The sequence below is a fragment of the Nerophis ophidion genome, linkage group LG16 (genome assembly GCF_033978795.1).
Source record: "Nerophis ophidion isolate RoL-2023_Sa linkage group LG16, RoL_Noph_v1.0, whole genome shotgun sequence".
Taxonomy (NCBI): domain Eukaryota; kingdom Metazoa; phylum Chordata; class Actinopteri; order Syngnathiformes; family Syngnathidae; genus Nerophis; species Nerophis ophidion.
Window position 1 is genome coordinate 14315136 of NC_084626.1, and position 22236 is coordinate 14337371.

Below are 22236 nucleotides of genomic sequence, written 5' to 3' on the forward strand. Positions count from 1 at the left end.
CAACTTATTCGAGTGGAAATTGTGAGCATTTCATCGCCAGAACAGCTTCTGGAGTTGGCCGACATCATCTCACAAGATTTCTCTTTAAATATCCTTCTTGAAAATGGCCTTGCAAATGTATATCTGCCACTTAATCAACATTTTGTTTTCTTTCGCTGCTATCCTGGTCTGGCTACGGCGCAAGACTTCCCGTTTCCTGCTAAATTAAAACTTGGATACTCACTTTGGAATGACAAGTGTGTATCCAATCACAGTCTCGTTAACATCAGGCTACTAAGATAGGCTATTGTGATCTGATTGGCTATTGCACCTGTCAATCAACTCTATGTGTTCTCTAATTCATCCGCTAACAGTCACGATGAGTATCCAATCACAGGACGCGTAAATGTCACTTTCAACCTTAGGCATGCTAGAAGGCCTTACTGACAACAACTCGTGATCTGATTGGCTATCGCAACTGTTTATCACTGTATGTCGCTTACTGTGCACGAATTCTGAAGGCCTCTGGCAAATTTTGTACAGCATGGCAACATAAGCTAGTTGAATTCTGATTGGATACAAACTAAAGCAACAGCACTGGAACAAGCATAATATGACACAAAGATAATATAAATACATATGGATATTTAGGGAAAATAAAAAAATAATTGTATCTTTTAGATCATGATTTCTGTTTAGGGCAGCACAGTGGCAGAGGGATTAGTGCGTCTGCCTCACAATACGAAGGTCCTGAGTAGTCCTGGGTTCAATCCCGGGATCGGGATCTTTCTGTGTGTAGTTTGCATGTCCTCCCCGTGACTGCGTGGGTTCCCTCCGGGTACTCCGGCTTCCTCCCACTTCCAAAGACATGCACCTGGGGATAGGTTGGTTGGCAACACTAAATTGGCCCTAGTGTGTGAATGTGAGTGTGAATGTTGTCTGTCTATCACTGTTGGCCCTGCGATGAGGTGGCGACTTGTCCAGGGTGTACGCCGCCTTCCACCCAATTGTAGCTGAGATAGGCACTAGTGACCCCCGCGACCCCAAAAGGGAATAAGCAGTAGAAACTGGATGGATGGATGGATGGATGGATGGATGGATGGATGGATGGATGGATGGATGGATTTCTGGTTATGTTAGGCCTAGGTTTGCAAAGGGTTGGAAAGTTTCCGGTAAATTTCTGGAAATATACCACAAGAAGTTGAGCTCGGGAAGTTTGGAAATTTTGACCATTTTTTGTTTATTCAAAGTTGGACACCGTCCATCTAATTCTGTAGAATAAGATGAGAAGCTTGTAAAACACTAATGTAATGCCACACACAAATATAAATAGTCAGCTAAACAATTGGAGTCGTCTTTAAAAATATTTTACTGATGGACAAATGAATAAAAATAGGATAGATGAATGAATGAACACTTAATCAGCATGCTAAATAAAACTATTAGGGGTGTGGGGAAAAATCGATTCGAATTTGAATCGCGATTCTCACATTGTGCGATTCAGAATTGATTCTCTTTTATTTTTTTAATCGTTTGTTTTTGTTTTTAATTTTTTTATCAATCCAACAAAACAATACACAGCAATACCATAACAATGCAATCCAATTCCGAAACCAAACCTGACCCAGCAACACTCAGAACTACAATAAACAGAGCAATTGAGGGAAGACACAAACAAGACACAGAACAAACCAAAAGTAGTGAAACAAAAATTAATATTATCAACAACAGTATCAATATTAGTTTTAATTTCAGCATAGCAGTGATTAAAAATCCCTCATTGACATTATCATTAGACATTTATAAAAATAAAAAAAAGAACAATAGTGTCACAGTGGCTTACACTTGCATCGCAACTCATAAGCTTGACAACACACTGTCCAATATTTTCACAAAGATAAAATAAGTCATATTTTTGGTTTGTTTAATAGTTAAAACAAATTTACATTATTGCAATCAGTTGATAAAACACTGTCCTTTACAATTATAAAAGCTTTTTACAAAAATCTACTACTCTGCTGATCTTTATGCCATAAAGTTTAAAGCCACTGCAACAGCTAAGGACATCAATGGTGCGGTCAAAAATCCTGAACACTTCTGTTATGCTGAGAAGACCAAAGTGGCGTGGGAGAAAGGAAAACTGTCTATCTGGGGTAGATCCTGCTGAAATCCTATGTTTTGAATGAATACAGAATCGTTTTAAATCGGGAAAAAAATCATTTTTTAATTGAGAATCGTGTTGAATTGAAAAAAAAAAATCGATTTTGAATCGAATCGTGACCCTAAGAATCGATATCGAATCGAATACTGGGACACCCAAAGATTTACAGCCCTACAAACTATAACCTACATTTTGTATGCCAACAGAAAGGCTAGCAGAACTGAAGGCAGAGGAAACTATATGTTTTGATTTAGTATTTGCTAGTTGAACTTTACAGACCACAAAAAAAGTAAATTTGGATTGCTAACATTGTTAGCATAAATGAATGGGATTTAACATAGAGAACATTTTCATCACGGCTAACGGAGAAATATTTTCTGTTCATTATGAGACTGTGGTGGTACATAAACCGAGCTAGCTAGAGTATTGGCCCCAAAATCATTTAACAAGTACAGGAACAGCTAGCTGGCTTGAGTGGAAGTCTGCTGGAGTAGTCTACAGTCAGACAGTAACACTAAAGGCCTACTGAAACCCACTACTACCCACCACGCAGTCTGATAGTTTATATAGCAATGATGAAATATTAACATTGCAACACATGCCAAAACGGCTTTTTTAGTTTACTAAATTACAATTTTAAATTTCCTGGGAGTTTTATATTGAAAACGTTGCCTAATGATGACGTATACGCAAGACGTCACACGTTTTTAGGAAGTATGAGCGCTACGCACACACACAGCTAAATGTCGTCTGCTTTAACGGCATAATTATATATTTTTTTGGACATCTGTGTTGCTGAATCTTTTGCAATTTGTTCAATTAATATTGGAGAAGCCACAGTAGAAAGATGGAGTTGGGAAGCTTTAGCCTTTAGCCACACAAACACACGGTGATTCCTTGTTTAAAATTCCTGGAGGTGAAACGTTCCTATGGATCAGAGCGCGGTCAAGAAAGCATGAATCAAGACGGAATGTCAACCAGCAGGTTTCAGTGAGAAAATTGTGGTTAAAAAGTCAGTTCTTACCGGAGAAAAGCTAAGCTTGTGCCGTCCATAAAGCTGCCGTCGACTCCCCTGAGACACTGTGCGTCAAGACACCCATGGAGACACCCTTCTGACTATCAGGTAGTATTTAACTCACTAAAACACTAGCAATACAATAGAAAGATAAGGGATTTCCCAGAATTAGCCTAGTAAATGTGTCTAAAAACATCGGAATCCGTCCCAATGCAATCGCGTATTTTTAACTCGTATCGTATCAATATCCTCAAACACGAATCTTTCATCCTCGCTCAAATTAATAAGGAAATTGTCGTTTTCTCCGTCCGAATAGCACTTTTTGTTGGAGGCTCCCATTAAAATAAATGTGAATATGTGAGGAGCCATCAAACATGTGACGTCATCATCTGCAACTTCCGGTAGAGGCAGGGCTTTTCTTTTAACACCGACAGTTGCGAATCTTATCGTGGATGTTCTCTACTAAATCCTTTCAGCAAATATATGGCAATATCGTGAAATGATCAAGTATGACACATTGAATGGACCTGCTATCCCCGTTTAAATAAGAAAATTTCATTTCAGTAGGCCTCTAAATTAACACCTCTATTAAACTTAAATACCATATATCAAATATATTTACCCCAGTAATATCATCAAAACTTGCCTGACTGGATGAAGTCCTCGGGCTCAAATACTAGTGTGGCTTCAATAGCCCTGCTGTAATGTGTAGCACAGGGGTCGGGAACCTTTTTGGCTAAGAGAGCCATACAAGCCAAATATTTCAAAAAGTATTTCCGTGAGAGCCATATAATACTTTTTTTTAAGACTGAATACAACTAAATGAGTGCATTTTTAAGTAAGACCAACATTTTTATAGTATAATAAGTCTCTTATTATTTTTAATAACATTGTTATTCTGAAGCTAACCAACAATAAATAAAATACTTCTTACCATTAATGCGACTTCTTGAACAGGTGTGGTAGAAACCGGATGGATGGATTAAAAGGCATGAGAATGTTTTATATTTTGAAGATTATTTTTGACACTGTGATTACCAGCGGAATTATTCATTACTTACCGTTAAGCAATGTCAGCTAAGATTTGTCTGAGAGCCAGGTGCAGTCATCAAAAGAGCCATATCGAGCTTTAGAGCCATAGGTTCCCTACCCCTGGTGTAGCATGTAGGGAATTATCTGCGTATGTGCAGTGCATTCTTCCATCACATGTGATGGAGGAATACACAGTGGAGGGGTTGAAATTCAACTCTATTTGCATTAAATCAGGTTGTTTTAGCTAATAATCATGATGCAAGATTTAGCATGTTACATTCAATGTTTATTCCCATTAATTTTCGAATTATTCCCATTAATTCCCATACATTCCAGAAAATTTCCATGGAAAGTTTCCAACTTTGAATATTCCCAAAATTTTGCAACCCTAGTTATTAGGCCAGGATAGAAGGCCTTGCTGGCCCTGACGGCACACCACTGACATTAGATGAATTCTACTACCCAGGATGAGGTCGGCGCAGTTCAAAAATGCGACATTAATTGCATGCTGTATGTTCAAATATTTCAGCATATTGCTCATTTGTTCTCCTCTTGATGAAATAGCGACTTTCGAAATTTTAAAAGTAGCGCTGTTGCAGATCTTTGTTAGTAAAATGTCGGCAAACTTCAATGAGTTTTTTCTGTCCGGGAACAAGCCATGTTGCTGGCGTCACTATCATAATGACGTCATCCCCAACCGGAAGAACCAGTAAGAGAACTGCTAGACGAAATGGCAAGCGATTTAAAGAAATTAATTCACTGGGAACCAGTTCTGAACAAGAACAGGTTTTCGATTCCCATTCCTAAGTGTCCATAACATTGCTCAAGTCTCCTCTCCATCATTATCACAGCAAACACAACACAAAATCCAGGAGGCTTGAACCAGGGACAGTTCCAGTGTATTCAGCAGGGATTACACAAATAAATGACTCACCATATATCCATCCAATGGCAATGGACTGACACACTGAAAGGAGGAGAAGGTTGTTCCCGCTGCAAACGTAATGATCGAAAAGCTGGAGGAAATACAAGCCTCCCTGCAGGAAATGTAGATAAGTCATAGGTCATAACCACAAACTTTGCCAAATGAATTGTAAAAATTTGAAAACAGTTCTCACCTCAGTTACGAGAAGGAGGCCGAGGAAAAAGCAAACAGAGCAGAGACAAAGCAGCAGCAATTCTCGCCGATGAGCCCTCCGGAAAACAGTCGGGAACATGTCTGTCACAGAAGTCATCAGGCACTCCAAGCTCACAAACTACCAAAGGAGACAAATGAGACTCAGCCACAGAGCACATGTATTCATGAACGTTTCATTTAGTGCTGACCTGCGTGTCAGCACCCAGAAGGATGACCATGACAAAGAAGCAGATGGCCCATAATTGAGGAAAAGGCATCATGGCAACGGCCCGTGGGTATGCAATGAATGCCAGCCCAGGTCCTGCAATAACACAAAATATTCAGTTATTATGTTCAGTTGTAATATTAGTTCATCTACTCACCAGAAGCAGCCACTTCAGATATCGGCAGCCCTTGTTCGTAGGACATAAACCCTAAAACCGAGAAGATAGCAAATCCTGCCACAAAGCTTGACCCACCGTTCACCAAACACAAAACAAATGTGTCCCTATGGAAAGAAGAAAAAAACATGTTTTTGTTATACTTCTATCTCTTTGATTGCATATTCTAGCTATTCAGAGTTCAGACATTATTCCAGTCATCAGAGGCAATGTGTTGTACTATAGTTCTGCAACCACCAGAGGGCAGTTATGACTAAGAAGATCCATCCATCTTCTACTGCCTGCCCCTCACATGAAGCACTAAATAAAACCATGAACACATTTTCAGACAAAAACATTATTATCCATATGAAGTAAAGGATAAAATTAAAATGTTTGATAATCATCCCAAAACAACCTGATAGGCTGACCAGTGAGTTACATGATGTTGGGTCATAAAGGAGAGGGAGTACAAGCAGCATCCAGAGCAGCTGCACATGGAAGGTCACATCCGGTCTTTTTATAAACAGCACTGCACGACTGTACATAGAGTTTCACATACTGACTAAAGACCAAACCTCCCCAAGACACGTTCCCCAATAAACACCCACAAGTCCCTTAAATGCAGTAATTATGCCAGGTTTTTATTATTGTTGTTTGTTTGTTTGTTTAACCGCAAAGAGGACTAAGTGTTGATTAGAAGAGGGCCTCTAATGATATGCAACAGCCTCGTTATTTTAACTTAAATAAGGATTTGGTCACGTATTAACACGTATACATTCATTACCCAACACGGCAGCAAACAAACCCATGTTGTATTGGCGGTGTAGAGCTAACTGATCAGTCAACATTAATAGCCTCTGAGGGATTAATTGTAAATTATAGTGTGACGAGTGTAACACGCATGAATTTTCAACGCGCATGCAGACATAAATAAAGCTGTTGGATGCTGACCACACATCATACTTCAAAGGCTGCCATCTTGTGGAGGTAATTAAGTTTCAGTCAGAGCTGAAGGCTGCAATGTTTTGATAGTTGACGAGTTATCGACTATCTTAACAATTGTGAATTATAGTGAACTATATTTATATAGCGCTTTACATAAAGCGTTTTACATAGTAGAACCCATTATCTAAGTTACATTTTAACCAGTGTGGGTGGCACTGGGAGCAGGTGGCTGAAGTATCTTTCCCAAGGACACAACGCCAGTGACTAGGATGGTGGAAGCAGGGATCAAACCTGGAACCCTTAAGTTGCTGGCACTCCTGCTTTACCAACCGAGCCACGCCGGCCCTGAGTTGAGCATGGATCTAGTCCAGGGGTAGGGAACCTATGGCTCTAGAGCAGGGGTAGGGAACCTATGGCTCTAGAGCCAGATGTGGCTCTTTTGATGACTACATCTGGCTCTCAGATAAATCTTAGCTGACATTGCTTAACACGATAAGTAATTAATCATTACGATGGTAATCACAGTGTTAAAAATAACGTTCAAATTATAAAACATTTTCATGTATTTTAATCCAACCATCCGTTTTCTACCGCACCTGTCCAAGATGTCGTATTAATGGTAAGAAGTGATATATTTATTATTGGTTAAATTTAAAATAACAATGTTATTAAAAAGAGTAAGAGACCTATTATACTCTTGTCAAGACCTGGACTATGGTGTGGTTTGTTTTCCCGTGGTGCAAAGCGATTGGAACGGACATGGCGTGAAGGTAATGACATCTTTAATCTTAACTCAAAAACATTACAAAAACAAAGGGTATAAACAAAAGGCGCTCTCAGTGGAGGTTAAAAACTTGGCTATGAAAAGTAAAACTCGCACAATGGGAGAACTATGAACATAATATAAAACTTACAAACTATGGCATGAAAAACTTACTTGGACCGAGAAAGAGCATGGATCATCGGCATGGATAACATAGGTGTGTAGGAGGTGATAGAGGGTGAGTAGAAGGTGATGTAGCCAGGCTGACTGCCTGGCAACTGCAGGCTTAAATGGTGAAGTGGTGATTGACAACGGGTACATGAATTCAAGTAAATCAGGTGTGTGAGTCGTGAAAACAGGTGAACTGATTGGTAGTCATGGAAACAAAAACAAACCAGGGTACGCAAAAACAGGAAGTAATGGATCCAAAAACAAAACAGAACATAACTAAACAGAACATGACCACAAAGAAATGACAGGTCTTACTTAAAATGCACACATTTAGTTGTATTCAGTGTTTAAAAAATATTGTACGGCTCTCACGGAAATACATTTTGAAATATTTGGCTTTCATGGCTCTCTCAACCAAAAAGGTTCCCGACCCCTGATCTAGTCAGTAGCTCTTGTTTAGTCATCAGCTTTTAAATTCAACTTGAGATATTTTTAGGCATTTGCTATCTTACAATAAAGATGACTATCTTATTACTAAATATGTATTATACCAGGGGTAGGGAACCTATGGCTCTCGAGCCAGATGTGGCTCTTTTGATGACTGCATCTGGCTCTCAGATAAATCTTAGCTGACATTGCTTAACACGATAGGTAATGAATAATTCCGCTGGCAATCACGATGTTAAAAATAACGTTCAAAATAGAAAACATTCTCATGCATTTTAATCCATCCGTCCGTTTGCTACCGCACCTGTTCAAGAAATAACAATGTTATTAAAAATAATTAAAGACTTATTATACTCTAAAAATGTTGGTCTTACTTAAAAAATGCCCGCATTTAGTTGTATTCAGTGTTAAAAAATATGATATGGCTCTCACGGAAATACATTTTAAAATATTTGGCTTTCATGGCTCTCTCAGCCAAAAAGGTTGCCGACCCCTGTATAATACAGACACTGTTTTGCTAATTGGACTGTAAAATTATCTATTAATCTGTTGTCCATTTAAAAGCAAGGCCAAGCAAAGTGCTAATAAAAACAAAGTATAACATTTTTATGAAAACAAAGGAAAGTAACCATCAAGTGTTTTCAAAAGGACTAATGATGATGTGTTTAGAAAGTTACACACAGGTATGTAAACAAGGTTTAGCTGGCAGTCTTTGACTAAAAATATAGTAGAATCTATTTTTCACACAACTGTGTCTAGCTAACAACTCAACTAGCTTAGCAGGGAGAGTCGGAGATGGCATCCTCCTTTTGTCCAACATGACTCTGTTTAAAATACCGTACTGTCACAAAAAGCAAGGTCCTCTTTGCAAACTGAGCAAGTTATCTTTAGCGTGTTTATGGTGAAATGTTCCCATTCTTTTTTTGTTTACTGTCGGGTACGTTTCGCCTTGACTCGTGCATGTTCATTTCTGTCGGAAAATCACAAGCGACGACGTCACCGTTTATTAAGCGTCTACTTTACTATCGATTCTTGACGACAACGCGAATAAATCTCTACAGCGTTACTTCACAGCAGTTAATTTAAGTGTTTTTAATGCAAATTGTTCAACGCAGCTCTAAAGGCGTCAGGGGATTGATATTTCGCATAGCCAACCACACTAGCTGGCATCCACTACACCATCGCTACTTAGAGAATCCTGCATTTATTTGTTTTTGTAGACAAGGTGTTAATTGGAGCATTTACGGTCCATTTAACATCACGTTGTCAAGCATCTATACCAGGAGTCAGGAACCTTTTTGGCTGAGAGAGCCAAGAAGCCATCCATCCATCCATTTTCTACCGCTTATTCCCTTTCGGGGTCGCGGGGGGTGCTGGCGCCTATCTCAGCTACAATCGGGCGGAAGGCAGGAAGGCAGCCAAGAAGCCAAATGTTTTAAAATGTATTTACGCAAGAGCCATATAATCATTTTTTTAACACTGAACACAACTAAACGTGTGCATTTTTAAGTAAGACCAACATTTCTAGAGTATAATAGGTCTCTTATTCTTTGTAATAACATTGTTATTCTGAAGCTAACTGTGGAGGGGGTGTGGCCTGCGGGCCTGCAGCAAAGCGGGGTGTTGCCAGGATCGGCCTTGAAATCAGCGACAGGTGCGTAGATGGCCCACTTGGACCTTGTTATCTAATCACCTGTCGCTCTGTTTATAAGCAGCAGCCAGGAGTAGAGACGGGGTTGGGGTTGGAGCCAGAGTGCGAGCGAGAACGAAAGAGAAAAAGACAACTGCTTGAAAGCCACTGAGAGACTTATTGAAAAATAAAACAATATTGTAACCCTGAAACATGCCCTCATGTCGGTGCTTTGTGGTCTGACGAACCCCCGGAAGGGTAAGCCCCACACTAACCAATAATAAATAACTTCTTACCATTAACACAACTTCTTCAACAGGTGCAGTAGAAAACGGATGGATGGATTAAAAATGCATGAGAATGTTTTATATCCATCCATCCATTTATTACCGCTTATTCCCTTTGGGGTCACGGGGGGCGCTGCCAAAGACATGCACCTGGGGATAGGTTGATTGGCAACACTAAATGGTGTGTGAATGTGAGTGTGAATGTTGTCTGTCTATCTGTGTTGGCCCTGCGATTAGGTGGCGACTTGTCCAGGGTGTACACCACCTTCCGCCCGACTGTAGCTGAGATGTTTTATATTTTGAACGTTATTTTAAACACTGTGATTACAAGTGGAATTATTCATTACTTATCATGTTAAGCAATGTCAGCTAGGATTTACCTAAGAGCCAGATGCAGACATCAAAAGAGGCACACCTGGCTCGCGAGCCATAGGTTTCCTACCCCTGATCTATAGGTTTTGTTGGCTAAAATGTGAAAGAGAATACTCACTTGTAGCAATTATTATTAAACTCATTATAACTTCCCAGAGATGTCAAACTTCCCTGACAAATCCCAAAAGAGAAAAGGACTTGTGCTCCTGCATCCATCCAAACCTGAGTAAACAAGAAAGAGATCTCATTATAAACTCTCCATTGAGCAAACACACTATAAGACAAATTCATAGATGCGGCTGATTTGGCACCTCTTGTCATGGTTCATTTTTAGGCGAAGCGCTTTATTACTTACTTGAGGGTCCACCAACTTTGTCGGGTTAGGATAGAGGTAGAAAATGATGCCGTTCATGGCACCAGGCAAAGTGAGTCCACGAGCCAACAGAACAACCAACATTACATAGGGGAATGTGGCTGTAAAATAAACTACCTGTCAAAAGGAGAAGTGAGAGTTAATGCTTGTCCAATACATTACAGTATCAATTTGATAACAAAAGAGCAAAAAGTGACAAAAATCATGTGCCATTAAGCAGTGGTTCTTAACCTTGGTTCGATCGAACCCTAAGGGTTCGGTGAGTCAGCCTTAGGGGTTCGGCAGGGCCTCCGCTGCAGAGGTCAAGACACACCCGACTCATCGTGTAAATAAAAACTTCTCCCTATCGGCGTATTATGGATACAGCAACAGTAGAAGTCACACTGATTTGCAGGTGTGTAATTTGTTGTGAGTTCATCCACTGTGTTGGTTTTGTTCTTTGAACAAGGTGATGTTCATGCACGGTTCATTTTGTGCATTAGTAAAAAAACACTACTTTGTCTTGAATTTGAAGAAAACTACACATTTTATTTTTCACTAAAGAAGGGTTCGGTGAATGCGCGTATGCAACTGGTGGCGTTCGGTACCTCCAACAAGGTTAAGAACCACTGCCATAAAGGGAAAAAATGATCATTTTTTTTATGTTGATTAGTTAGCTGAGGTCAAAGGTCTACCAGCCATTGCTTCACACTGATTGATTTTAGATCCAATATGTGTGTATTACTACTCATTTCAATATGTTTTGTGACTGAACTATGATAATTTGAATGTATTCAAATGCACTAACGCCAATAGAGTAAGGGAGTGTTACCTTTCCAGTGGATCTCACTCCTTTCCAAACACAGAAATAGCACAAGATCCATGCCAATAGGAGACACAAGGCGAGCTCCCACCTCAGGCTCCCAATCTCTTCAATCCCCTTGGAAATACCCAGGACTCGTCTCCTTATAACACAAACACGGTCAATGAAATAAGCCTGCGTTATGACAGAACGATATTATTTTTGGCTGTTAACTAAATTAATTTAACACAACCTGCTCTTTATGGACAGTGGGGTGTGTAGGTATATTGCTATACCTCAAGGATACTCGATTAAAAATATATTTTTACAAATGGTTAAAACTATTAGTTGTGCTGTCTGAAGTGAGTCCCCGCACACGTCAGTGAATCATTTTTATCACTGTACTGTCTTTTCTGAAGGGGACAATGCCCTACAAAATACATTTAGATAACATTTTAAAGAAGCTTGTACAACAGAATAGATGTAGATTATACTACACCAGATTTTGTCATTTAACATCTAGTTCTGCGTGGGTGTGTCGATATATTGCTAAATAGATTTATGCTATATACTATATATTCGGTGAACGAAACAAAAGATATGTACTCTGTCAAGGATTTTTTTTATTTAAATTATTCACAAACAAAGCAAAGGCGGGCTAATAAAGGCTGACAGCAATGTTTTTTGTTTACGTTTGACCGAAATGCGTTGGGTTCGGACCTCTAGCTACTTCACAAGGATAGTATCAAAACCTTCTCAACTATACAAAGGTGAATGTAACAGTTGAGGCAAATGTAAAGACGGACGATTCTGTCATTTGGTTTTCTTTTCGACCTTGTCTCACTTTCAGCATAGGAACATTAGATACAGGCGTTGACAGGAAGACAGATGGATGAATCTTCTCCCTGTGGCAATAAGCTTGAAACTTATCCTCACAGGTTGTATACTGTATGTCTTTGTTTACAATAGTTGTTATGGTGTATATATGAGTCATGAGCATGTTTCTTGACAAATACTGAACATGGTTTGTCAGAAGTCACGTGAAAACCATCATTGAGATTATACTGCATGTGTGAAGGTCACTAAATTGGCCTGTGTGTTGCAATGTCCTGCATAAACAGTGCTGCAACACTTTTGCTGACCCTGAAATGTTATTTGCATGAGTGTGTGGTATTTTGGTGTACAGCACCAAGTGGCTAAGCTAGGAGGAGAGGTTATATTCAGGAGGGAGTTTCTTTGAAATGGAACAAAATGTCATTATTTTGCTGCTTCGGGTTCATTACTCCGCATTATGGACCCTGATCTCTGAATCTCCCCTCTGGCACGCCGCACTTGGCCTTGTTTAATTTATGATTGCTTCCCAGACAAAAAAAGATTTTCCAGCTACAGAGTAACACGAGGATGTGCATTTTCAGTTAGAAAAAATTATGTTTTCCTGGTAACAGATACCTTTTCGTAGTCAGCAGTTGATTCATTGAAAGAGTATTTCCCAAAGCCCACAGAAAACGAAAACTTCACAATTGAATAACCATATTATTTATGGTTGGTAAATACAAAAATATTGGTTGGAAAAGAATAAACCTGACCTAATCTAAATGGCTGCGGAGATTAAGGTAACATTACTCATTTAAAATTGTGTGCTGTATTAAGGGTGGTTTAATTATATAGTCCTGCAAGTGTCAGTTGTTGGTCAACTTTCACATAGTCTTTGCGGTAGTTATTCAACTAAATTTGTTTTCAACCAACTTTTAAAGGGATGGAATGTTGGAACCAAACTGCTGCTTCGAAGTGGCATAGCATAGCATGGGTTCCACTAAAACTTATTCTGAATACTATCATTTCAGTAACTTTGGCTAACAATTTAGGATTCTTATAACATTTATTATATGACATCATAGCAATAATATTTTCATTTTAAAATACATTTTGTCAGAATATTATCATAAATCTATTATACAATGTGAAGTTGTGCCATCAAATCAGTGCTACATCTTTAATAGCTGGATATATCACTGGAGCCATCCAGTGACTGCTACAGGATGAAGAGAATAGCTTAAAAGGGAATGACCTTGCGACGGCGTGGAGAAACAGCGGACAGAACGGAACAGAGGCTGGGTCTAACATGAATTAACTCTCTTTACCGGCAGGTCCAATATGTATATTTGGAGATACATGGTTAGGAGCATGACTGAAAGGACAAGATCCTGGGTACAATTGGCCCAAGTCAGTTTTGTCCGTCGGGTAGTGAAGGCGTTACTAAGTGATAGGGTAAACAGCTTTGTCATTCAGGAGGAGCTCAGCGTAAAGCTGCTGCTCCTCCACATCAAGGGTCAAGATGCATCCCGGACGCCTCCGTGGGGAGGTGTTTAAGACATGTCCAACCTGCAGGAGGCCAGAGGGAAGACCTAGGACACGTTGGATAGACAATATCTCCGCGACGAGGTGCTGGAGGAAGTGTCCGGGGAGAGGGAAGTCTGGCTATCTTAGCTTAGGCTGCAGCCCCCACAATCTGATCTCAGATAAGCGGAACATGGATGGATGGATGGCTCGAAGTATATGAACATACTTAAAGGTGCCATATGTTGTAATGCGGCCAGAAATGGTACTGCAACCATTGTCAATATTATGTAGTCCCCTCCCACTCTCCATGACTGAGGTTGCCAGATACGAATCCGAATCCTACTCCAAAGAACTTCAAATGGCAATCGACGAGTCCTAAGCTGTAGATTTCGCTTCTTTATGCTTCGTGCAAGATGGTTTATTAAATAATTATGCCACGTTTTACAGATGTTTATTAGCCAATTGTATTTGTAAAGTTAAGTAGGAATATTTTCGTCGGTAGTCTGGACAGATTGTTGGCATTAACCTGCTAAAATGTCCTGTTTTTTCTCACGCGGACCACCATCGAAATAATTATAAATAATAATATATTATTGTTATCACATACTTTGATGGCAAGTCAAGGCAAACGGTAAACTTACCGCCACATTTTGTTCAGCGTAACTCCATGTTTCATCCAACCTGACGCACTGCATTCTCTTTCATGTACGCACATCACCGTCTTTCAGTGCAGAGTGCAATTCAATGAGCCAACCCACGTTACGATAAAACCACGTTGCGCATAAATCATACAGCCTACTACCATGTAAAAAAAAAAGTAGAAATTCATTAGTGTAATGTATTATATTGTGCCAAGCAAATACCACCCCATATGTGCCTGATGCACATACAGTACCAGAAACCGCAATTAGCCGTGCTAATGTTGGAACCCATTTCTTCAGTGTATCAGCAAATTGAGAACGAAATAGGCACAGACACCACCCATATCCACATAGGTTTTATTTGTCGAAAATATACTTTTCCCTGTCAGTTAGAATACACATCGACATACAGGCTAACGGGCATATATTTGCCCCATTAGCATGTATGTTGATGTGTCTTTGACTGGGCTAACATGCAAAGTAAGCATTACACTAGTGTGATGGTGGTTCGCTCCTGAACATTCATCGCTTGAACATTCTCGCTTTCTTAGACAAGGTCATAGACTGTATTGGACAATATAGTTTACATACAAAATGTCCATTTCCATTTATTACAAGTACTAAAAAAAATGTAAATGCCTTACTTATCTATCAAGGAGGAAACCAGCAAGTTTGGCGTCAGATAAAAAACTCTGCTCCGCCTTCAGTTGTCACCATCTTTCAAAAGCATTCCCGATACAAATCCAAGGTTTTGTTCCTGGCTTTGTAATGAATAAGTTGAGAATCATAACGACGCCTTTTGGATTTACTAAGATCTGACGTGTTTAGTAACTTTAACATTGGCAAAAATTTTGACGAAGATGGCGGTACGTGACTGGCAACCTGGATGTGACACACTCACAAACGATTTAATTGGTCAAACGGTAGAGGGCGGAGCATTGAAATGAAAACAATAACATTATTTCGGGGCTGTAAATCTATATTTGAAATGAGCATATCCCGGCTGAACTACCGTTATCAGTTATAAAGGTTTTCGAACATAACATGATTTATTAATGCATTTAATAAATTAATGTTATAACATGATTTATTAATGCACATATCAGGACCATGTAATGATGACTTGACATAAAATTATTACATAAGTCACCTTCAAAGGGAAAATACCCTTGGAGTTGGCAAAAGCTGTTAGACTAGATGATTACAGACCTTGAAACAGACAAGACTAGGATACAACAATCATTGCATAAAGATCCCAACAAAAAGCTCCGGATCTGCTCAAGTGGCTGGAAGAGAAGTACATTTGTAAGGGGCTTGAAAACACATCATGGAAGGATTAAGCACTAAATAGAGATAGAAAGAGCCAGGACCTTGCATCCAAAGTGGATCTTAGGTTGTCCTGGTGACACTTATGAAAATCCTTATGTCCAAAAATGGTGTTTTTCATGGCCATACTGAGGGAAGCACAGAAGTCAAATAGAATACCACTTCACAGGTTTTATTTGGGGAGGCCTTTGCCCCTAAGGATGCTCCCCTAGGTCACAAAGTCGTTACCAACACTCCCCAGTTGTCACCAACCTGGGAGTGAAAATGAACCCCTACCTGAACTTTGAAGCCCACATCAACCATCCGTGCAAAACCTCTTTCTTTCACCTGCGCAACATCTCAAGACTCCGCCCCTCACTCACCCCAGCCGACACTTAAAGACTCGTCCACGCTTTCATCTCCTCCAGGCTTGATTACTGCAACGCATTTCTCGTCAGGGTCCCCAAAAAGAGCATCAAAAAGCTCCAGTACACCCAAAACAGTGCAGCGAGGATCCTGACGAGAGTGCGCAAGCGTGATCATATCACACCCATCATCAAATCACTCCACTGGCTCCCTATTGCATCCCAGACCCAATTCAAGATTAACCTGCTAACACACCAATGCATCCACGGCAAATCCCCCTCCTACCTCAAGGACCTAGTTTCCCCTCAAACTCCTACCCGCAACCTCCGCTCCTCAAACACTAACCTCCTCAAACCCATCATGGACAAACTTACAATCAGTGGGCCGCCGGGCTTTCTGCTCGACCGCACCCGAACTCTGGAACGCTCTGCCCGACCATCTTAGAACACCACAGTCGGTCGACAGTTTTAAGAAGGGACTAAAAACCCATCTTTTTAGCATAGCTTTTATCTAAATTCTCTGCCTTCTTGGTTTTAAATACACTGCTTGCCTCTCTGTTTTATCCAGTGCTTTCTTGATTTTATTTCTATCTTTATCTATGTTTCTGTTTTATCTAATGTTTATCTAGTGTGTGTCATATTTTCATTTCTATTTAATTTTTTTACTATATATTCTAACTTTGGGTGGTACAGGGGTTAGTGCGTCTGCCTCACAATACGAAGGTCCTGAGTAGTCCTGGGTTCAATCCCGGGCTCGGGATCTTTCAGTGTGGAGTTTGCATGTCCTCCCCGTGACTGCGTGGGTTCCCTCCGGTTACTCCGGCTTCATCAAACTTCCAAAGACATGCACCTGGGGATAGGTTGATTGGCAACACTAAATTGGTCCTAGTGTGTGAATGTGAGTGTGAATGTTGTCTGTCTATCTGTGTTGGCCCTGTGATGAGATGACGACTTGTCCAGGGTGGAACCCGCCTTCCGCCCGATTTTAGCTGAGATAGGCACCAGCGTCCCCTGCGACCCCAAAAGGAATAAGCGGTAGAAAATTGATGGATGGATATTCTAACTTTTTTTATCCATCCATCCATCCATTTTCTACCGCTTATTCCCTTTTGGGGTCGCGGGGGGCGCTGGCGCATATCTCAGCTACAATCGGGCGGAAGGCGGGGTACACCCTGGACAAGTCGCCACCTCATCGCAGAACTTTTATTTATTTATTTATTTATTTATTTTTTTGAATTTTATTTAATACTTTGTAGCACTTTAAGATTTTAACAAATGTAAAGTGCATTACAAATGTTATTCATCATTATTATTAATATTATTGTTACAAAGTCGTTGCCAACATGGCTGTTGAAGTCTCCGAGCTGAACTATGGAATCACCAGTGGGGATGCTCTTCAATACAACCCTAACAGACTCTGGGAACTCTTAACTGCCGTTTGGTGCATGTGTATGAAGAACAATACGGACTCGTTCCCCGTAACCGTCTTGTTTACCAGAGAGGACCTCAACACATAGGCACCTAGCCGGGGGGCTATCAAAAAGCCCATACAACTTTACCACCTCTCCCCTGCAGCAACTCAACTCCTCCTCTCTGAGCTGCCACCTTATCGTGGTAGAGGAGTTTGCGTGTCCCAATGATCCTAGGAGCTACAGTATGTTGTCCGGGGGCTTTATGCCCTTGGTAGGGTCTTCCAAGGCAAACAGGTCCTAGGTGAGGGATCAGACAAAGAGCAGCTCGAAGACCTTTAGGAAGAAGACAAGTCATGGACCCAGATTTCCCTGCCCGGACGCGGGTCACTGGGGCCCCCCTCTGGAGCCAGGCCTGGATGTGGGGCACGATGGCGAGCGCCTGGTGGCTGGGCCTGTTCCCATGGGGCCCGGCCGGGCACAGCTCGAAGAGGCAACGTGGGTCACCCCTCCAATGGGCTAACCACCCATAGCAGGGGCCATAGAGGTCGGTTGCGATGTGAGCTGGGCGGCAGCCAAAGGCAGGGCACTTGGCGGTCTGATCCTCGGCTACAGAAGCTAGCTCTTGGAACGTGGGACGTCACCTCACTGGAGGGGAAGGAGCCTGAGCTAGTGCGCGAAGTGGAGAAGTTCCGGCTGGATATAGTCGGACTCACTTCGACTCACAGCAAGAGCTCTGGAACCACTTCTCTCGAGAAGGGATGGACTCTCTTCTACTCTGGCGTTGCCGGCAGTGAGAGGCGACGGGCTGGGGTGGCAATTCTTGTTGCCCCCCTGGCTCAAAGCCTGCACGTTGGAGTTCAACCCAGTGGACGAAAGGGTAGCCTCCCTCTGCCTTCGGGTGGGGTGACAGGTCTTGACTGTTGTTTGTGCTTACGCACCAAACAGCAGTTCAGAGTACCCACCCTTTTTGGGTACACTCGAGGTAGCATTGGAAAGTGCTCCCCCAGGTGATTCCTTTGTCCTACTGGGGGACTTCAACGCTTATGTTGGCAACGACAGGGAAACCTGGAGAGGCGTGATTGGAAAGAATGGCCACCCGGATCTGAAGCCGAGTGGTGTTTTGTTATTGGACTTTTGTGCTTGTCACAGTTTGTCCATAACAAACACCATGTTCAAACATAAAGGTGTCCATATGTGCACTTGGCACCAGGACACCCTATGCCGCAGTTCCATGATCGACTTTGTAGTTTTGTCATCGGATTTGCGGCCTCATGTTTTGGACACTCGGGTGAAGAGAGGGGCATGGTGCTGGACAGACCTGGCAGGCCCAAACGCATTGTGAGGGTCTGTTGGGAACGTCTGGCAGGGTCTCCTGTCAGAGAAAGTTTCAATTCCCACCTCCGGAAGAACTTTGAACATGTCACGAGGGAGGTGCGGGACATTGAGTCCGAGTGGACCATGTTCCGCTTCTCTATTGTCGAGGAGGCTGATTGGAGCTGTGGCCGCAAGGTAGTTGGTGCCTGTCGGGGCGGTAATCCTAAAACCCGTTGGTGGACACTAGCGGTGAGGGATGCCGTCAAGCTGAAGAAGGACTCGTATCGGGTTCTTTTGGCTCATAGGACTCCGGAGGCAGTGGACAGGTACCGACGGGCCAAGCGGTGTGCAGCTTCAGCGGTCGCGGAGGCAAAAACTCGGACATGGGAGGAGTTCGGGGAAGCCATGGAAACCGACTTCCGGACGGCTTCGAAGCGATTCTGGACCACCATCCGCCGCCTCAGGAAGGGGAAGCAGTGCACTGTCAACACTGTGTATGGTGCGCATGGTGTTCTGCTGACCTCAACTGCGGATGTTGTAGATAGGTGGAAGGAATACTTCGTAGACCTCCTCAATCCCACCAACACGTCTTCCTATAAGGAAGCAGTGCCTGGGGAATCTGTGGTGGGCTCTTCTATTTCTGGGGCTGAGGTTGCTGAGGTAGTTAAAAAGCTCCTCGGTGGCAAGGCCCCGGCGATGGATGAGATCCGCCCGGAGTTCCTTAAGGCTCTGGATGCTGTGGGGCTGTCTTGGTTGACAAGACTCTGCGGCATCGCGTGGACATCGGGGGCGGTACCTCTGGATTGGCAGACCGGGGTGGTGGTTTCTCTCTTTAAGAAGGGGGACCGGAGGGTGTGTTCCAACTATCGTGGGATCACACTCCTCAGCCTTCCCGGTAAGGTTTATTCAGGTGTACTGGAGACGAGGCTACGCTGGATAGTCGAACCTCGGATTCAGGAGGAACAGTGGGGTTTTCGTCCTGGTCGTGGGACTGTGTACCAGCTCTATACTCTCGGCAGGGTTCTTGAGGGTGAATGGGAGTTTGCCCAACCAGTCTACATGTGCTTTGTGGACTTGGAGAAGGCATTCGAACGTGTCCCTCGGGAACTCCTGTGGGGAGTGCTCAGAGAGTATGGGGTATCGGACTGTTTTATTGTGGCGGTCCGCTCCCTGTACGATCAGTGTCAGAACTTGGTCCGCATTGCCGGCAGTAAGTCGAACACATTTCTAGTGAGGGTTAGACACCGCCAAGGCTGTCCTTTGTCACCGATTCTAGTCATAACTTTTATGGACAGAATTTCTAGGCGCAGTCAAGGCGTTGAGGGGTTCCGGTTTGGTGGCAGCGGGATTAGGTCTCTGCTTTTTGCAGATGAGGTGGTTCGGGCATCTGGTCAGGATGCCACCCGAACGCCTCCCTAGGGAGGTGTTTAGGGCATGTCCAACCAGTAGGAGGCCACGGGGAAGACCCAGGACACGTAGGGAAGAGTATGTCTCCCGGGTGGCCTGGGAACGCCTCGGGATCCCCCGGGAAGAGCTAGACGAAGTGGCTGGGGACAGGGAAGTCTGGGCTTCCCTGCTTAAGCTGCTGCCCCCGCTACCCGACCTCGGATAAGCGGAAGAAGATGGATGGATGGGTCTGTTTCGACAATTGTTGTAGTCACTGACAACTGTCAACATTCCCTTCACGAAACTTCACAAGATGGAGAGAATTATTAGCGCCTATGTGAGGAAATACTGTAGTTAGTCCGAAGAGGTCTCTTCAACATCGGCCTGTATTTTTTTATTTTTAAAAAGCATAACAAAAGCTTCAACGGATGTGTAGGAATAGCATGGCTCCTGTGCGTTATTTTTTCCAGCTTCTTTCACCAGTGTTAGATTTCATGATTAAAATTAATTGCAATGCAAAACCTGTATCCTATTATGTTTGATTTTGAAACATAAAGGCAATGAGTAATAATGATGACAAATAACATTTCAATATCAAATTAAACATACTCCCAGAATTCTGTTGCAGGAGTGGTCGCGTTTGCAGCTGCTGTCCAATTGGATGACGTATTTTTTTTGTCGAATTCGACGCAGTTTTCTAAGAAACACATAACACAATCAGATAGGGAAGTGATCACTGAAAACTTGAGACAGACATTATTACATATTGATAATTGATACACAATGCAGGTAAACATGTACTGATGCAGAGATGCCCAAACATTTTCAAGCGAGGAAAGCGCGGGCCACTTTGATACATTTTGTACATTAAAAATACTATAACCAATAAAATGCAGGTCAATCAATCAATACGTCGACATCTTCGCTTTGTCTTAAATCCAACAAAGCAAATTAGTGTATTATCTTAACGTAACCCGCTTGAATTAGTTAATTTATTCTGATTATCCTTCACTATTAGCATTCAGCAAACTGAAACTTTTTTGAGGGTTTAGTACACTCAAAAACATACCATATCTTACCAGAAATTAGTACACGTTATTGTGACAAGATGCACATTAATTATCAAAGACCATAGACCAGGGGTGTCAAACGTACGGCCCACGGGCCGGATCAGGCCCGCGAAAAGGTTTTATCCGGCCCGCAGGATGAGTTTGCTAAGTATACAAATTAACCTGAAATTTTTGAATGATAGAAACAGCTCTTCTACATGTGTCTACTGGATGTTGCAATAGCAATTCTTTGTATCTCTGTAGATCAGGGGTCGGCAACCCGCGGCTCCGGAGCCAGATGCAGCTCTTGGATCATTCTGATGTGGCTCAGCTGCATACCTGCCGACCCCCCCATTTTACCGGGAGGTTTTCCAAATTTCATTGCCTCTCCCAGAAATCTCCCCAGGATAACATTCATAGATTTTAACCCAGCCAAATATATTGAGGCCGTGCCGTGATGGCATTGCCTTAAACGTCCTCTCGACCATGTCTTAGCGTCTGCTTTAATACTATGCTATCTGAGTGCCGGCCAGCCGGCCGGCCACATCTAGTGTGTAGCTGCTGACTCAACGCACAAGCGACTGCAAGGCATACTTGTTCAACAGCGATACAGGTTACAATACGAGTTAGACAAATGGTATAAAGCTAATGGACATTTAGTTGCTGCAAGTTGCCTGCAAATATGTTTTGCTTGATAACTACCATGTTTCTTTTCACCAGTCTTACTGAAATTTAACTCACATGTGCTTAATAATCTTCTAAATGTGCGTACCAATTTTTTTTTGATTTTGGTCAGACACTCCAAAGTAACTATGGGTTTGTTTTGAAGAGCACATTGAACTGTGCGAGAAATATCAAGACAATCTGAATTGTAGGGTCAGAATTTGGGTTAAAATAACAAGACCACCATACACTGTAGTGTATTCTTAAGAAAAATAATAAAACAGGCAACATAATAAATGGACATT

At 42.1% G+C, this 22236-nt stretch overlaps 1 protein-coding gene across 5 annotated transcripts in view; it reads right to left on the reverse strand.

The window, feature by feature from the left end:
* The window catches only part of LOC133534988 (sodium- and chloride-dependent GABA transporter 2-like), a 118856-nt gene that overhangs the window by 61340 nt on the left and 35280 nt on the right, over positions 1-22236 (reverse strand). For all 5 annotated transcript variants that reach the window (XM_061874364.1, XM_061874366.1, XM_061874367.1 and 2 more), the window contains 8 exons: positions 20829-20916; positions 11487-11619; positions 10658-10792; positions 10421-10524; positions 5688-5812; positions 5514-5626; positions 5306-5443; positions 5122-5224 (listed from right to left, as the gene is read on the reverse strand). In XM_061874364.1, the coding sequence (XP_061730348.1) occupies positions 5122-5224; positions 5306-5443; positions 5514-5626; positions 5688-5812; positions 10421-10524; positions 10658-10792; positions 11487-11619; positions 20829-20916 (939 nt within the window). The remainder of the gene's footprint in view (positions 1-5121; positions 5225-5305; positions 5444-5513; positions 5627-5687; positions 5813-10420; positions 10525-10657; positions 10793-11486; positions 11620-20828; positions 20917-22236) is intronic.